The sequence below is a fragment of the Lampetra planeri genome, chromosome 2 (assembly GCF_965212315.1).
Source record: "Lampetra planeri chromosome 2, kcLamPlan1.2.h2, whole genome shotgun sequence".
Lineage (NCBI taxonomy): Eukaryota > Metazoa > Chordata > Hyperoartia > Petromyzontiformes > Petromyzontidae > Lampetra > Lampetra planeri.
The window spans coordinates 21,118,304-21,132,856 of record NC_136108.1 but is presented as its reverse complement, the minus strand read 5'-3'; the positions used below and the strand labels follow the sequence as shown (position 1 = coordinate 21,132,856).

General features: G+C 44.8%; 3 protein-coding genes across 3 annotated transcripts; 2 read left to right on the top strand and 1 right to left on the bottom strand.

The window, feature by feature from the left end:
• Window positions 1–1,575: 1,575 nt before the first annotated feature.
• LOC144733606 (heat shock protein beta-11-like) lies at window positions 1,576–2,638 on the bottom strand. Its single transcript, XM_078615628.1, has one exon. The coding sequence runs from the start codon at window positions 2,578–2,580 to the stop codon at window positions 1,966–1,968; it is 615 nt and encodes a 204-aa protein (XP_078471754.1). The 5' UTR covers window positions 2,581–2,638; the 3' UTR covers window positions 1,576–1,965.
• A 1,038-nt stretch (window positions 2,639–3,676) lies between these two features.
• On the top strand, window positions 3,677–4,794 carry LOC144733595 (heat shock protein beta-11-like). Its single transcript, XM_078615618.1, has one exon. It carries the CDS (start codon window positions 3,732–3,734, stop codon window positions 4,344–4,346), a length of 615 nt encoding a protein of 204 aa, XP_078471744.1. The 5' UTR covers window positions 3,677–3,731; the 3' UTR covers window positions 4,347–4,794.
• A 3,810-nt stretch (window positions 4,795–8,604) lies between these two features.
• On the top strand, window positions 8,605–13,696 carry LOC144724207 (uncharacterized). Its single transcript, XM_078603129.1, is given in 3 exon segments — window positions 8,605–9,155; window positions 12,578–12,891; window positions 12,894–13,696. Coding segments are annotated over 3 exon segments (1,176 nt in total). The 3' UTR covers window positions 13,205–13,696.
• The last annotated feature ends 857 nt before the right edge of the window (window positions 13,697–14,553 follow it).

Genomic DNA, 14,553 nt, shown 5'->3' with positions numbered 1-14,553 from the left:
ACATTATGCCTAAAACAGAATGTTTGTTAATCAGTGGACGTGACCTGCAACAACAGAAGCATCACAAACATGGCCATTGACGAAGACAATGCAACCAATGTTGAGAAGTGCACAAGGAAGCGTAGACATGCACATGCTAGGAATTATACTGAGACTGGAAGACGGACACGTCAATTGGATATCATATGCAAATGAGAGGCATCATTTTAGTTTCGAAAGGTGGGGTGAGGCAGGACACACAACTTGAAAGGATGACGGCCGGTGGTCGAGACTAACGTGGGAATGGGAGCTAAAGGAGGGAACGCAACCGACAGAGCATCCACTGCGAAGATGTAGCAAATAAATCAACCTGTGGGCATGAGCCAGACGATTTTTGCATTGCAAATCCGCAAGAGATGTTGATGGCTTCGTACAGAAGTGGAGAAATCACGGCTGGAGATGGTGACGGCTGCAAAAGTAGCTTTGGAAAGCATTTACACGATATCACCTTCAAAAACATCCATTTACTAAATCACATTTTCATTAAATGTGTATTCAGAAAGATAAACTATAACAGTATAAGAATTAGATCGTTTCTTTATTTTGCTAATTTTAAAATAAAGCGTCATTTTTTCATTGTACTAGTTTAATGTCTTAAGGATGTTTTAACATTCTCTAAGATAAAAAAAAGTTTGCCAAAAGAATGACATTAAAAGGCGCATTAATTGAACGTGCTATTTTAAATAAACCGTGTCATTCCTCGATACTGTTTTGGTAATTCCCACCTTTTTGGTGCCCCGATTGTCTTCTGAACTTCTACCATTTCAACTAATCGTCACGTTCATTTGTTACACGGCAAACCCGTGTAGCCAGTTGCCCAGCTACTTTTGTTGGCAACAGCCCAAAGCCATAAACAACAGAGTAATTTTTCGATTTAAAGCTTCCGTGACCTCAGGGATTCATCTTCTTGGTTCTTTCGGTAAAGTCACGTTTCTGATGGCACAGCGGCCACCCAACGTGGCCCCGCTTCTTCACTCCATCAACTGGCCTCGATCTCTTCTGGGCTCCCCTCTATAACCTCTCTCCCACGTGACCCTGACTCCTCCCATCCGGATCGTCAGATCCGGCCTTCCCATACTGCCCTGCTGGCTCCACCTCCATTCACCTCGCTTCCCATTGGAGCCGAGGTGAACGGCGGCCCCTCTCACACGCCCCCCATACCGGGCTCCGCCCCCAATACCCCGGGTCGTGTGATTGGGCCAGAGTCCAGCAGCAACCCCATTTTCGCTCGCATTACAACAGTATGATTTGTTAACAGTTGAAGGACGATATAACTGAAATGGCATTTGTGGTAACATTTCACGTAGACCATTGCAACCCCGGCCCCAATTCTGAGTGCGGAGTGACTGGGCAGGACGACCACACAGGCAGGGCCGACGGCGTGAGCCTGGCACCTTGGGAGTTGTCATGGACAGGGAGCAATGAGGCGGCGTTACCGGTTGTCTTAGTTTTGGGGAATTCTGTGTCCAGAACTCTGATCCACAGTAACGATGAAACAAACACAATGCAGACAAAAAGAACAGTGCAACTGTTGCATGAAATTGAAAGGCATTTTATTATATATATATAAAACATTCGTCAAATACCATTGCCAAGAACAGTACAGTATTGTCAATACAAATTTAGATTCAGTTAGACATGTATACTATGAGAAAAATAGCAATGCATAACGATGAAAAATACTTTAAGATAACATTCAGCATTATCTTATTGCAATATATGAACGTGTAATGGGATATTAAAACGATGCAACACAATTTGACAATCATGAACAGCGATACACTTACTCCAATGGAGTTGAATGTGAACGCTGAAACACATAAATATTAGTAAACATATCGTGATTAGAAACTGATTTAACAAAATATCCGTACAATCAAAACATCAATAAAGCAGGTTGCTGGAATGGATGCTCCAGGCGCCACTCTACGCGTGAGTGGAGCCAGTGGACTGAGAGGCCGTGCCAGGAGTCGATGTCGCTGGCTGCTCAATGGCCACCACCCTCTCGGCCGCTGCAAGGAGGGCGCGACGCTGAGCCTTGACCTTCAGCTTCCCGTCTTGGGTCAAGCAGCAGCTCACGCTCTGCGGGTCCACGTCCCTGGGCAGCTGCGTCTCCCTGTGGAACTCCTGGCAGCTGCGGCTGTAGCTGCCGCTGCTGACTTCTCCGCTCTTCACCTCGCGCCGTCCAGCCACCACCAGCTTGTCTCCAGACACCTTCACGGCCAGGTCCTGTGGGGAGAAGTCCTGCACGTCCAGGGACGCGACGAACCCGTCTTCCTGCTCCTGTGGATCTTCAATCTGGAACCCACTGCTCACGTCCGGCTGATACAGCAGTGCGTCTCCGAGGCTGCCCGGAGCCCACGTGTGGCTGCTGAGATGACCGACTCCACGGAAGATTCTCTCCATCCTCTCGATCTCGCTCCTCATGTCTCGCTGCAGCTGCTGGAAGAGACTTTCACTGCGGGGGTTCCAGACCGGCCAGCCTGGCCAGACGCTCCTCTCCACCACGTGCATCGCAGGGAAGTAAACACTCACGGCCATGCTTGTTAGTTGATGTGCTTCACAGTGAGGCTCGCTTCAGCTGTGAGCGCTGCTCCCTCCTCCGCCGATGTTCTGCCAGTGCAGCTACAGGAGCTGCTTTTATAGCCCTGGCAGTGCTGACGAGCAGATGCCAGGGGGAGCCAGAAGCGCCCAGAATGACGCAGCTGCTTCCAGCGGCTTCCATCATCGGCAGAGAATCAAGAGCGTGACTCATGTCTTGGGCTGCAGTCTTTGAGCAGTTTACTGCCATGGAATTCACTCTGCGCTGATAATTCACTCTGCACTGATAATTCACTCTCCACTGATAATTCACTCTGCACTGATTATTCACGATGTAACCCGATTTTTGTTCCTGGGTAGTAAGTTATATTTTCTAATTGCTTATGCCTGAAAAGTAGAGAAAATGGCTATTATTCCCCACAAACTTTGCTTTTGTGACCAGGACTTTACGTGAAGGAATGAAACAAATGCACACGTTTTCTCATTGAAAATAGGTAAATTTCAAAATATCAATGTCCTGGTTAAAAAAGCAAAGTTTGTGGGGAATAATAGCAATTTTCTGTACTTTTGAGGCATAAGCAATTATGAAGTAGCACTTACTACCCAGGAACAAAAAAATTATTCGTCACAGTGATATAATGAATGTTAAACAGAGTGATGTGCTCTTCTATATTGAATTGAAATTACAACACTTTGAAGGGTGATACAAACCGACACTTACATGCTCGCTTACACAGCACAATGACATCATCAGCCTTGTCAGGAAAGACTGAGGCACACAGTGATATGAGCAAAGCCAACGAATGTGTCTTACTTTAAACTTATTAACGCAAACTATAAATTCTGTACAATGTTATTTTTAAAATATACGTAATGCTAAAGTTGGCAGCGTGATCTGGATGCTATTGTAGTGAACTTGTCACAGACTGCAACCTGAGACACGAGTCACTGCTATTTTCTGTGGATGAGGGAAGCCCCTGGGAGCAGCTGCGTCATTCTGGACGCTTCTGGCTCCCCCTGGCATTTGCTCGTCAGCACTGCCAGGGCTATAAAAGCAGCTCCTGTAGCTGCACTGGCAGAACATCGGCGGAGGAGGGAGCAGCGCTCACAGCTGAAGCGAGCCTCACTGTGAAGCACATCAACTAACAAGCATGGCCCTGAGTGTTTACTTCCCTGCGATGCACGTGATGGAGAGGAGCGTCTGGCCAGGCTGGCCGGTCTGGAACCCCCGCGGTGAAAGTCTCTTCCAGCAGCTGCAGCGAGACATGAGGAGCGAGATCGAGAGGATGGAGAGAATCTTCCGTGGAGTCGATCAGCTCAGCAGCCACACGTGGGCTCCGGGCAGCCTCGGAGACGCACTGCTGCAGCAGCCGGACGTGAGCAGTGGGTTCCAGATTGAAGATCCACAGGAGCAGGGAGACGGGTTCGTCGCGTCCCTGGACGTGCAGGACTGCTCCCCACAGGACCTGGCCGTGAAGGTGTCTGGAGACAAGCTGGTGGTGGCTGGACGGCGCGAGGTGAAGAGCGGAGAAGTCAGCAGCGGCAGCTACAGCCACAGCTGCCAGAAGTTCCACAGGGAGACGCAGCTGCCCAGGGACGTGGACCCGCAGAGCGTGAGCTGCTGCTTGACCCAAGACGGGAAGCTGAAGGTCAAGGCTCAGCGCCGCGCCCTCCTTGCAGCGGCCGAGAGGGTGGTGGCCATTGAGCAGCCAGCGACATCGACTCCTGGCACGGCCTCTCAGTCCACTGGCTCCACTCACGCGTAGAGTGGCGCCTGGAGCATCCATTCCAGCAACCTGCTTCATTGATGATTTACTTAAATTGATATTTTGTTAAGTCAATTTCTATTCACGATATGTTCACTAACATTTACGTTTTCAGCGTTCACATTAAAGTCCATTGGAGTAAGTGTATCGCTGTACATGATTGTCAAATTGTATCGCATCGTTTTAATTTGCCATTACACGTTCATATATTGCAATATAAGATAATGCTGAATGTTATCTTCAAGTATTTTTCACTGTTATACATTGCTATTTTTCACATAGTATACATTTATAACTGAATCTAAATATTTATTGACAATACTAAACTGTTTTTTGGCAATGGAAAATGACGAATGGTTTTTTATATAATAAAATGCCCTTCAATTCCTATAGTGTTATAGTTTATCTTTCAGATGTACTTACATTTGAATTAAAATTCATCCATGAAGTCGTTTCTGAGCGTTTCAAACAACTACACAATTTCTTTTTAAAAAATGTAACCCTAAAGATGTTTCTACGCGGTTTCACGTGGTAACCATGGCACTTAAAAAGATTAAAATATTCAGTAAAACCGCAGCGTGAGCGCGACATCCCCAAATGATGAGGTCAACTCTCTAACACCCGCTATGTCCAAACAAACGCTGCATAGTAATTTTAACATCCCGCAGGACGTTATTTTCAATGCGACTCGTTAGATTAAGAATGTTTCATTTTACGGGGCAACAATAAGTACAATATTTTAAGCAATTTATTGTTTACACTCGAATATAGTTATTTAGTTGTACATGTACGTTCCTGCTTTGAGCTCTTACTGTTAATATTGTATGCAGTACACATTCAATATAATTTGTGGCTTTCGTCAATATATTTAAAAAAATACATTTTGAAATAAAGTTTTTGTCATATCCTTAAAATTCAGATTTGCAGCCGTAACAATACAATGGTTTATCTGCCCTGTGAAAGAGACGCTGTGTGCGGACCAAGCTATATTTTCCTCTGAACATTTCTCTCATGCCACCAGTACTTGACCCACAGCAAGATTCCACTCGTGACAGTAACTCGATACAGCTGCATGTGACAGCAGCTTGTTGAGCGAGACTTTTTACTATTTATTTTTTATTTTACCAGGTATCGCCCGCTGAACTTCGTAGCTATTTTTACAGAAGCGATAAGGCCACAAATGACAGCTCAACGAAGTGGCTTATCACGTGGACATTTATCGCAGCCAATTACTCGAAACGCATTTTTATTCTAAATGTGGTGGGAAAAACCAGAGGACCCGGGGAAAAATCCACGCGATCACTGGGAGAACATTACAAATCCAAATATACAGCAGGCGTCAGGGTCGAGATCGAACCTTCTACCTCCTGTATACCAGGCGAGGTAGTTAACATCTCGCCAACGTGGTGCCCTCCCTTTCCACTGTCCCTGCTCGCACACCCAAGGGGTTGCTCCTGACACCAGAGGGCAGCACCCCAAGGTAATGTATTCCACATACCCATTACACGTGTCATCAGTGGAGCATAATTTCATAGAAAAATAACACTGCCGTGAATGAACAAAAATGATAGACTTTTCAGGCAATGGCCCTTCCGAATGAACAAACTCTAATAACCAACGTTTCGGGCCCATTATACATTTATTTTACATGCAAAGCAATGTTATGGCCGAATGTGGAGTTTGTTGTCATTTGTGCTTGTGCGCCATTATGAACGGAACATCATCCGCATATAATTTGCAACATGAAAAGAATAGTGTAGTATTCCATGCAGTACCGTAATATCTGTTATAATAACATGGTAATGTGGAGCCTTGATTGGGAATCCACTTTCAGAATCAGAATCTTTATTTCGTTTGGAGGAATCCGACGAGCTTATGAAGCCATTTTTCACAGATGTCCAGTATTGGCGGATTTGAATTCTAGTGTGTATATTTTTAAAAAATAATAATTTTGTATTGATTCAACCAGGCGACAGGTGAGTGGTGCATATGGGGACAGGCGGCTGGGACAGACAACCAACGGGGACGTGCAAGACCGTAGCGTTGTGTGTTACGTGGTGCGTCAGATCCACTTTTCTTCGGGGAAGGAAAGGGTAAAAAGGGGGCGGGAGGGAGGGGAGTAAGTCTCATTTCAAGTTCAGTCGAGTAAACTCACGGTCTCTGGAGTGGCATTCATGAGGGGGCCCCAGATATGGGACAACTCCCCTTCCCTATTCCTCAGTTTAAGACTTAGGTGTTCTAAAGCTACTATGGCGACTAGGGGAGTTGTGCCAGGGCGCGAAAGAGGGGGCCCCGATATTATTCCTGGAGCTAATGATGGTCTTTCTAACCGAAATGTTATATGCTTGGAAAATGGTATATTGGAGCCTGGTGATACCTTGGGGTTTAAGACCCAGGTGGGAGGATTCAATGCTACGTCGTTCCACGGTGCCACACATCACGTTGTACAGATCGGTTATTTTATCATCGAATGTCCTGATTGTGGGACAGTCTCAAAAGGCGTGGATGTAAGTTTGGATGGTGCTCGGGGGCACTTAGGGCAGTCTGGGGAGAGTGAGTATACTTTTTAACAGCAATCTGCCAGATGCACAATTAATTAACACAATGTACATCGTTACCGGAACACCGAAACCGACACCAATCCCCTGGCCTCCCTGTTCTGGCGAATAATCTGCCACCAAATATCTGCAGAGACATCGCGCAAACTGCAAAGGAGTTGACACGTTTTCTTTCCAGGAACAACAACAACAACAACCACCTACCTACCCATCAACGAAGGCATCAACAATGTACCTCGCGCTGTCACCATCCTAGAATGTCACCCAGATCTGGAATAACCCCGGTGAACAGTGGCACAACACGTGCGTCCAAAATAAACACATTTAAAACCCAAACATCACACCTCTTGGCTTTGAGATTCCTTCTTGGAGACATTGGTGTAACCATCAACCTTATCAAAACGTCAACAGGCAGATGCGCATTATCTCCTTCAAAAAAAGGGGTCATTATGCCAGTTCTTCCCATACACCTCCGATTAACACACTTGGCTACATACGGTGATGATGGAAGCTTGTGTTGCCTCCGAAACGTCGTGATTTAATTTAGTTATTTTCATTGTATTATTTATTTATGTATTACCTACGTGACTTTACCGAAATAACCAAAGAGTATGGATCCTTGCAGTCACGAAAACTTCAAATCTAGAATTAAGTTCAACTAACATACATGCAAATGATTAATTAAAGACAAGCCACAGTACGATTATGGCCATGCAAAACAAAACTATGGACCATGTAGTAAAAATACTGTCTGAGCTCCTTCAACGCAGGAATAGCAAAACTACACAAACTCTATCCTGAAGCCCTCTCATGGCAAGCAGACCTTGACAATTTGGCTCCTGAAAATTACGCCATGAGAAAGAATACATTCAAGCAAATTTGAAGATAACAGGTTACTTTCAGAGTTCGAACAATGCAGATAATGTTCAACAGTGTAACTTTTTTAAAACTCTGAGCATTCTTTAAAATCTTTTTCATGGCCATATAAAAATTAAGTCAGGCTCGTGGAGTTTGTCCGGGATAATGCCACATCTTTTAATTTCGCAGTCCTGTAATGGGCTGGATAGTGGCACGAACTTGGATTGTGACAATTTGAAGCGAATGTGCTTAGGGAATGGACAAGAGGTTGGGGAACACGATTACGTAAAAGCCAAAACCAACGCCAACAGCAATAATCGCTGATCCGCTGCCATGGCTAAGATGACAGATGAGAATAGATGCACTGCATTGCCATTGATGCAACCGGATGCTATTTACAGATATTAATGGTTGGTGTAGTATTATGGGTAATCTGGAATCATCCTTAATGTCTTCACTCCTTGAAGCTCACTCGATATAAACTAGTATATAGCCCTAATCTCATTTTTTTGACGAACAAAACACATAATGTAGAAAACTGCAAAGTTAGATGTTACTAAGTTAACGGAACATGCAGCCTGCATTCTATGCTTTGAGACGCCAAAGTCGGAGAAGCTTCTATCTGATTCACCAAAAACAATGACTTCATTCTCGCTAAGGCGTGCCTGTACATGACTCATCTAAAGCCTTAAAGTGAGAATGTTCCCGCAAATGCTGGCTTACGCTTATTCGCATTACCTGCGCTATATAATTGCTGCCCTAGTTGTGCGAGCAGACCACTCTCGGACAAGAAGACAGAGCAGTCCTCTACAGCTTGGAGACTTCCTTCAAAGTAAACGATCATGGACATGAACGTGTTCTTCCCTCCAATGCACGTGATGGAGAAGAGCGTCTGGCCTGGCTGGCCGGTCTGGAACCTCCACGACAAAAGCCTCTTCCAGCAGCTGGAGCGAGACATGAGGAGCGAGATCGAGAGGATGGAGCAAATCTTCCGTGGAGTCGATCAGCTCAGCAGCCACTCGTGGGCTCCGGGCATCCCCAGAGTTGCGCTGCAGCAGCAGCCGGCCGTGAGTGCCGCGTTCCAGATCGAAGCTCAGCGGCAGCAGGGAGACGGGTTTGTCGCGACCCTGGACGTGCAGGGCTTCTCCCCACAGGAGCTGGCCATGAAGGTGTCTGGAGACAAGCTGGTGGTGGCCGGACGTCGTGAGGTCAAGCGCGAAGGCAGCGGCGCCTACAGCCACAGCTACCAGGAGTTCCACGAAGCGATGCAGCTGCCCAAGGACGTGGACCCGCAGAGCGTGAGCTGCTGCCTGACCGACGACGGGAAGCTGAAGATCAAGGCTCAGCGCCGCGCCCTCCCTGCCGTGACTGCTGGGAGGCTGGTGGCCATTGAGTGAGCTGGGAAGTGCTCACCAACACATTAACATATGGAATCTAACGTTAAACGCCCTGCAGAAAGTGCTCGCTTCTTAAATGCAAAAATTGTAATAATGCTAATTTTTCACATTCACTATGTGAAGTACAATAAAATACATCTAAAATGTTACGAAGTTAATCAACGAAACATGCTTAATTGTTCAATGAATATACTCTTTGAATCTAATGCCAATTTCCAGAAGTCATTGTTTTTCAATTAACTTTGCTTTTCCTGCACATAACGTTAATGTTGTTCTCGCTTTTAATGCCATGCTTTGTTACATTCGTTTCAAATGCCTTTTTATAAAGACAAACTTGTGATGTTTTTTTGCAAGTTCAATTTAATTGTTACAGTGGAAATAGTCTTGAAAATAGAGTAATTTGATGCTGCAAAATAAAAGATCCCAGTATTCACGAAAGTTTGTGCATTTTTTTTCTTTGTCCAAGCTAAAAATAAAATCTGCCGTTCAGGGCTGTGAAACTGGCACACATTAACAACCTTCGCTTGGGAAAGGGACGATTTCTGACATCCACTTACCAGCATACACCATTCTTTAGCAAATTCCCACAGATTTGACGAGTTGTTGGCGAGAATGGCCCATTAGTCAGCCCCTACCAATCACGCTCGATAGAAAACAGCACCGTTTACGGTCTTTAGTTAACATCTTGTGTCAGATACATGGAGAGATGGTGTAGCCGAGTGGTTTTCAAACTTTGTTTTGGCGACTGTACACTCCTTGTTGAAATTTGTTTCAACCGATGTACCCCCCCCTTGCCTGACCCAACATGGTTCTGAGAAATAAATAAATGCATGATTAACATAAATATTTTCATCGATTACCCATTTTGTGAGGTATCCTAACGAGGTAGTAACTGCAAGCGAATAAAAAAAAATTAAACGGACACTCTGCATGCATGACGTAACTTGTTCACGCTCGCTGGCTGCTCTAGTAAATCACATTGTTTAGGATCAATGAGTGTAGAAAGGTCTTTATATCGTTATAGGTTACCATATAGTTTTACATGTTATTATAGCTATTTCAATATTGGCAGATTCATACATGATTATTCACCAATGACTCTCATGTATGATGTAATTTCACGCGAGTATAAATCACCCCACGTGCAGCCAGAAGTCCGCCGACACCCGGCCGAGAACTACTGGTGTAGATGATGCCTGGACAATCTTGTTTGCATGTAGAGCTTCTTTCGCACCGTAAACAGCCAACCGTGCTAATTACAGATGCGGGGAAGGACACCAAACTAAACACAAACAGCACTTTATCCTCTTGGTCATGATAGAAACAACATTAAGACTGAATTAGCATTAATTTTGTGGATAATGACGTTAGCATACCACCAATTAAAAAGCAGAGGAAAACATTTCTTTTGGGGAGGGCTTACATGAAACATGCAGTGGTAGAATCAAGATCTGATGAATGCATGTGTCTCAGCAGCAAAAGGAGGCGAGGAAATGTGAGATGCAGCTGCCGCACAGATGGAGGTGGAAGGTTTTGCAGTGTTGAAGGATACGAGACCTCCGCACAAACGATGACTCCCAAAGTTAAACACACTAAAACTAAACTATTATTTTACCACGTAAAACCCACTGAGCTATATAGCTCTTGTTTCGGAAGCGACCTGGCCACAATTGATAGCTCAACGAAGTAGATTATTACGTGGACATTTATAGCAGACACACTCTAAAGACGTGTTTCTAATTGTAGAGGAAAAAACCGGAGGATCCGGAGAAGAATCCATACGACCACGGGGAGACACGCAAACTCCAAATATATAGCAGGCGTCAGTCGGGATCGAACCCACTACCTCCTGTATACTCGGCGAGGTAGTGAACATCTCGCCACCGCGGCCCCCGCTACGTCGCCTTGCCGGTAACACCAGGGCAAAGATGAAGCCTGCTCGCTATGAACATCTTATCCGTGAGTAATGTCAGTAAACGTCTGGGTCATGTTACTGTATGAGGTGCAGTGGGGGAAGCTTTATGCCTGGGCTACTTCATCTTGTCCACAACAGCAAAAATAAAACGTACCTGACCAGTTAGAACCATCTCCATTTGTCAAATACTGTGCCCGTTTTCATTCAACTGTGGATAGCAGGACCATTTTATGCCATTGCTGATGCGATGCATATAAATATTGGTTTTACATTCCATTTAATGAGCTGCAGATGTAAGGGATGTCGAGAGGTGAATAATATTAAATTACACAAATACAGGCAGACCTCGTTTAACACTCAAGATGCGTTTCTGGAGAAGTGAGCGCATATAGAATCGGCAATAAATGGGGTCATGATACCATGGCATATATGGAGATGCGTTCCTAACAGCGTTATTTATTTCATAGGGCAATATAGGAGGGATTATTGGGGTATTGGTAATAGCACTCATAATAACAATTCATACATTATGAAATAAGATTATTAAACCTTATTTCATTACTAAAATAATTTATTATAACATCAGTAGTATGTACTGCACTCCTACAAGGCAACGATGGGAGACGAGGTTGGAGGAGCTGCTGCGCTTCCAACACTACACTTTTTACACTGAGACCTCCTTTACCAGTGGCAAAATATAGTAGGTTTTATCCTTTAAACTGGTACAAAACTGACACCTTTATACAAGGCATCATGTTTGCAATAACCACAACACAAGTAGTCAAAATGCAAACAAAAAGAAACAACTCTGATGATAATGATATGCACTGTCCTTGAAGTTGATTGGTCCACACCCGAAACACCAGATGACACCACAAGGCGTACAACTCGAAAACAGTGCACTATCAGAGTATTGCAAAGTTTGTGGGGAATAATAGTCATTTTCTATACTTTTGAGGAATAAGCAATTAGGAAGAAACACTTACTACCCAGGAAAAAAAACATGTTATCGTTACACAGTGATATAATGAATGTAAAATAGAGTAATGTGCTCTTCTATATTTACTTTAAATTACTACACTTCGAAGGGTGATACAAACTGACACTTACATGCTCGCTTACACAGCACAATGACATCATCAGCCTTGTCAGGAAAGACTGAGGCACACAGTGAGATGAGCAAAGCCAACGAATGCGTCTTATTTTAAACTTCTGTACAATGTTATTTTTAAAATATACGTAATGCTAAAGTTGGCAGCGTTATCTGGATGCTATTGTAGTGAACTTGTCACAGACTGCAACCTGAGACACGAGTCACTGATATTTTCTGTGGATGAGGGAAGCCCCTGGGAGCAGCTGCGTCATTCTGGACGCTTCTGACAGCCCCTGGCATCTGCTCGTCAGCACTGCCAGGGCTATAAAAGCAGCTCCTGTAGCTGCACTGGCAGAACATCGGCGGAGGAGGGAGCAGCGCTCACAGCTGAAGCGAGCCTCACTGTGAAGCACATCAACAAGCATGGCCCTGAGTGTTTACTTCCCTGCGATGCACGTGATGGAGATGAGCGTCTGGCCAGGCTGGCCGGTCTGGAAGCCCCGCGGTGAAAGTCTCTTCCAGCAGCTGCATCGAGACATGAGGAGCGAGATCGAGAGGATGGAGAGAATCTTCCGTGGAGTCGATCAGCTCAGCAGCCACACGTGGGCTCCGGGCAGCCTCGGAGACGCACTGCTGCAGCAGCCTGCCGTGAGCAGTGGGTTCCAGATTGAAGATCCACAGGAGCAGGGAGACGGGTTTGTCGCGTCCCTGGACGTGCGGGACTTCTCCCTAAGGACCTGGCCGTGAAGGTGTCTGGAGACAAGCTGGTGGTGGCTGGACGGCGCGAGGTGAAGAGCGGAGAAGTCAGCAGCGGCAGCTACATCCACAGCTGCCAGGAGTTCCACAGGGAGACGCAGCTGCCCAGGGACGTGGACCCGCAGAGCGTGAGCTGCTGCTTGACCCAAGACGGGACGCTGAAGGTCAAGGCTCAGCGCCGCGCCCTCCCTGCAGCGGCCGAGAGGGTGGTGGCCATTGAGCAGCCAGCGACATCGACTCCTGGCACGGCCTCTCAGTCCACTGGCTCCACTCACGCGTAGAGTGGCGCCTGGAGCATCCATTCCAGTAGTCTGACTATTTAAACAGAATTCGTGCTGGAATTCAGTTTGATACAGTGTCATGAATTTTGTATTTTAAGTCATCATAATAATGTTAAAAAGCGTGTAATGTGTCGTATTTTAACAGTAATTTTAACATCCTACTGGACATTATTTTGAATGCGACTCATTAGATTAAGAATGTTTTATTTTACGGGGCAACAATATGTACAATATTTTAAGCAATTTATTGTTTACCCTCGAATTTCGTTATTTAGTTGTACTGTACATGTACGTTCCTGCTTTGAGCTCTTACTGTTAACATTGTATGCAGTACACATTAAATATAATTTAGAACGTTTAATTTGTGGCTTTCGTCCGTATATTTTTTTAAAAGACATTTTGAAATAAAGTTTTTGTTGCATGAAACCAAATGTTCTAAGTCCAGTTTGTATACTGAACCTCAGGACGCACAACCGAGGATGTTTAATTATTAATCAGAATTTTAATTATTTTAAAGGAATGGTGAGCTGAGTACAGAAGAATTCACATGAGTGCAGTTAAGTAAATACTGATATAAAATATATATTTTAAACTGCGCCAAAATCAATCAAAACGAACAGAATTGGACATTTAATCAGCCGCATAGCCGATTCATGGTCAGGATGTTGTGTATGTTTTCATGGGCATGGCGAGAGTTGCCACCTGTCCGGGAATTACCATCTGTGTTCAGGTTGTAGGTATTTGTACTGAGATATAGCACCCTCATTGTGTTGATTGTTATTGTCGTTTACTTTGTAGTTCTGATAATTATAGACCGAGTGCTGACTGAGAAATCTGTCCAGGTTTGGTCTACGATTAAAATATGGAAATCTCATAGCAACACCCTCCTGTGTCTCCAGTGTGAATATGCTGTAGGGTCATGTTTCAACGCAGCGTATGTTTACATGGTGAACTTCTTTCGCACCGTACGCAGCCAACCATGCTTTAATGGAGGTGCGGGGGAATAACAAACTGAACGCAAAAAGAGCAGGGACACAGATTGAAAACACAGAAGTGCATTTACACGTAGGACGATTGTTGAAGGGGGAGACGGATGACAATTATTAAGAGAGATGTATCAGGGCAGAGCAAAGTTGTTATTATAATCTGAACTTAATCAAAAGTAAGAAAGCATTATGCCTAAAACAGAATGTTTGTTAATCAGTGGACGTGACCTGCAACAACAGAAGCATCACAAACATGGCCATTGACGAAGACAATGCAACCAATGTTGAGAAGTGCACAAGGAAGCGTAGACATGCACTTGCTAGGAATTATACTGAGACTGGAAGACGGACACGTCAATTGGA

Coding starts and splice junctions, on each gene's coding strand:
- LOC144733606 (XM_078615628.1), bottom strand. CDS start 2,580: ATGGCCGTGAGTGTTTACTTCCCTGCGATGCACGTGGTGGAGAGGAGC.
- LOC144733595 (XM_078615618.1), top strand. CDS start 3,732: ATGGCCCTGAGTGTTTACTTCCCTGCGATGCACGTGATGGAGAGGAGC.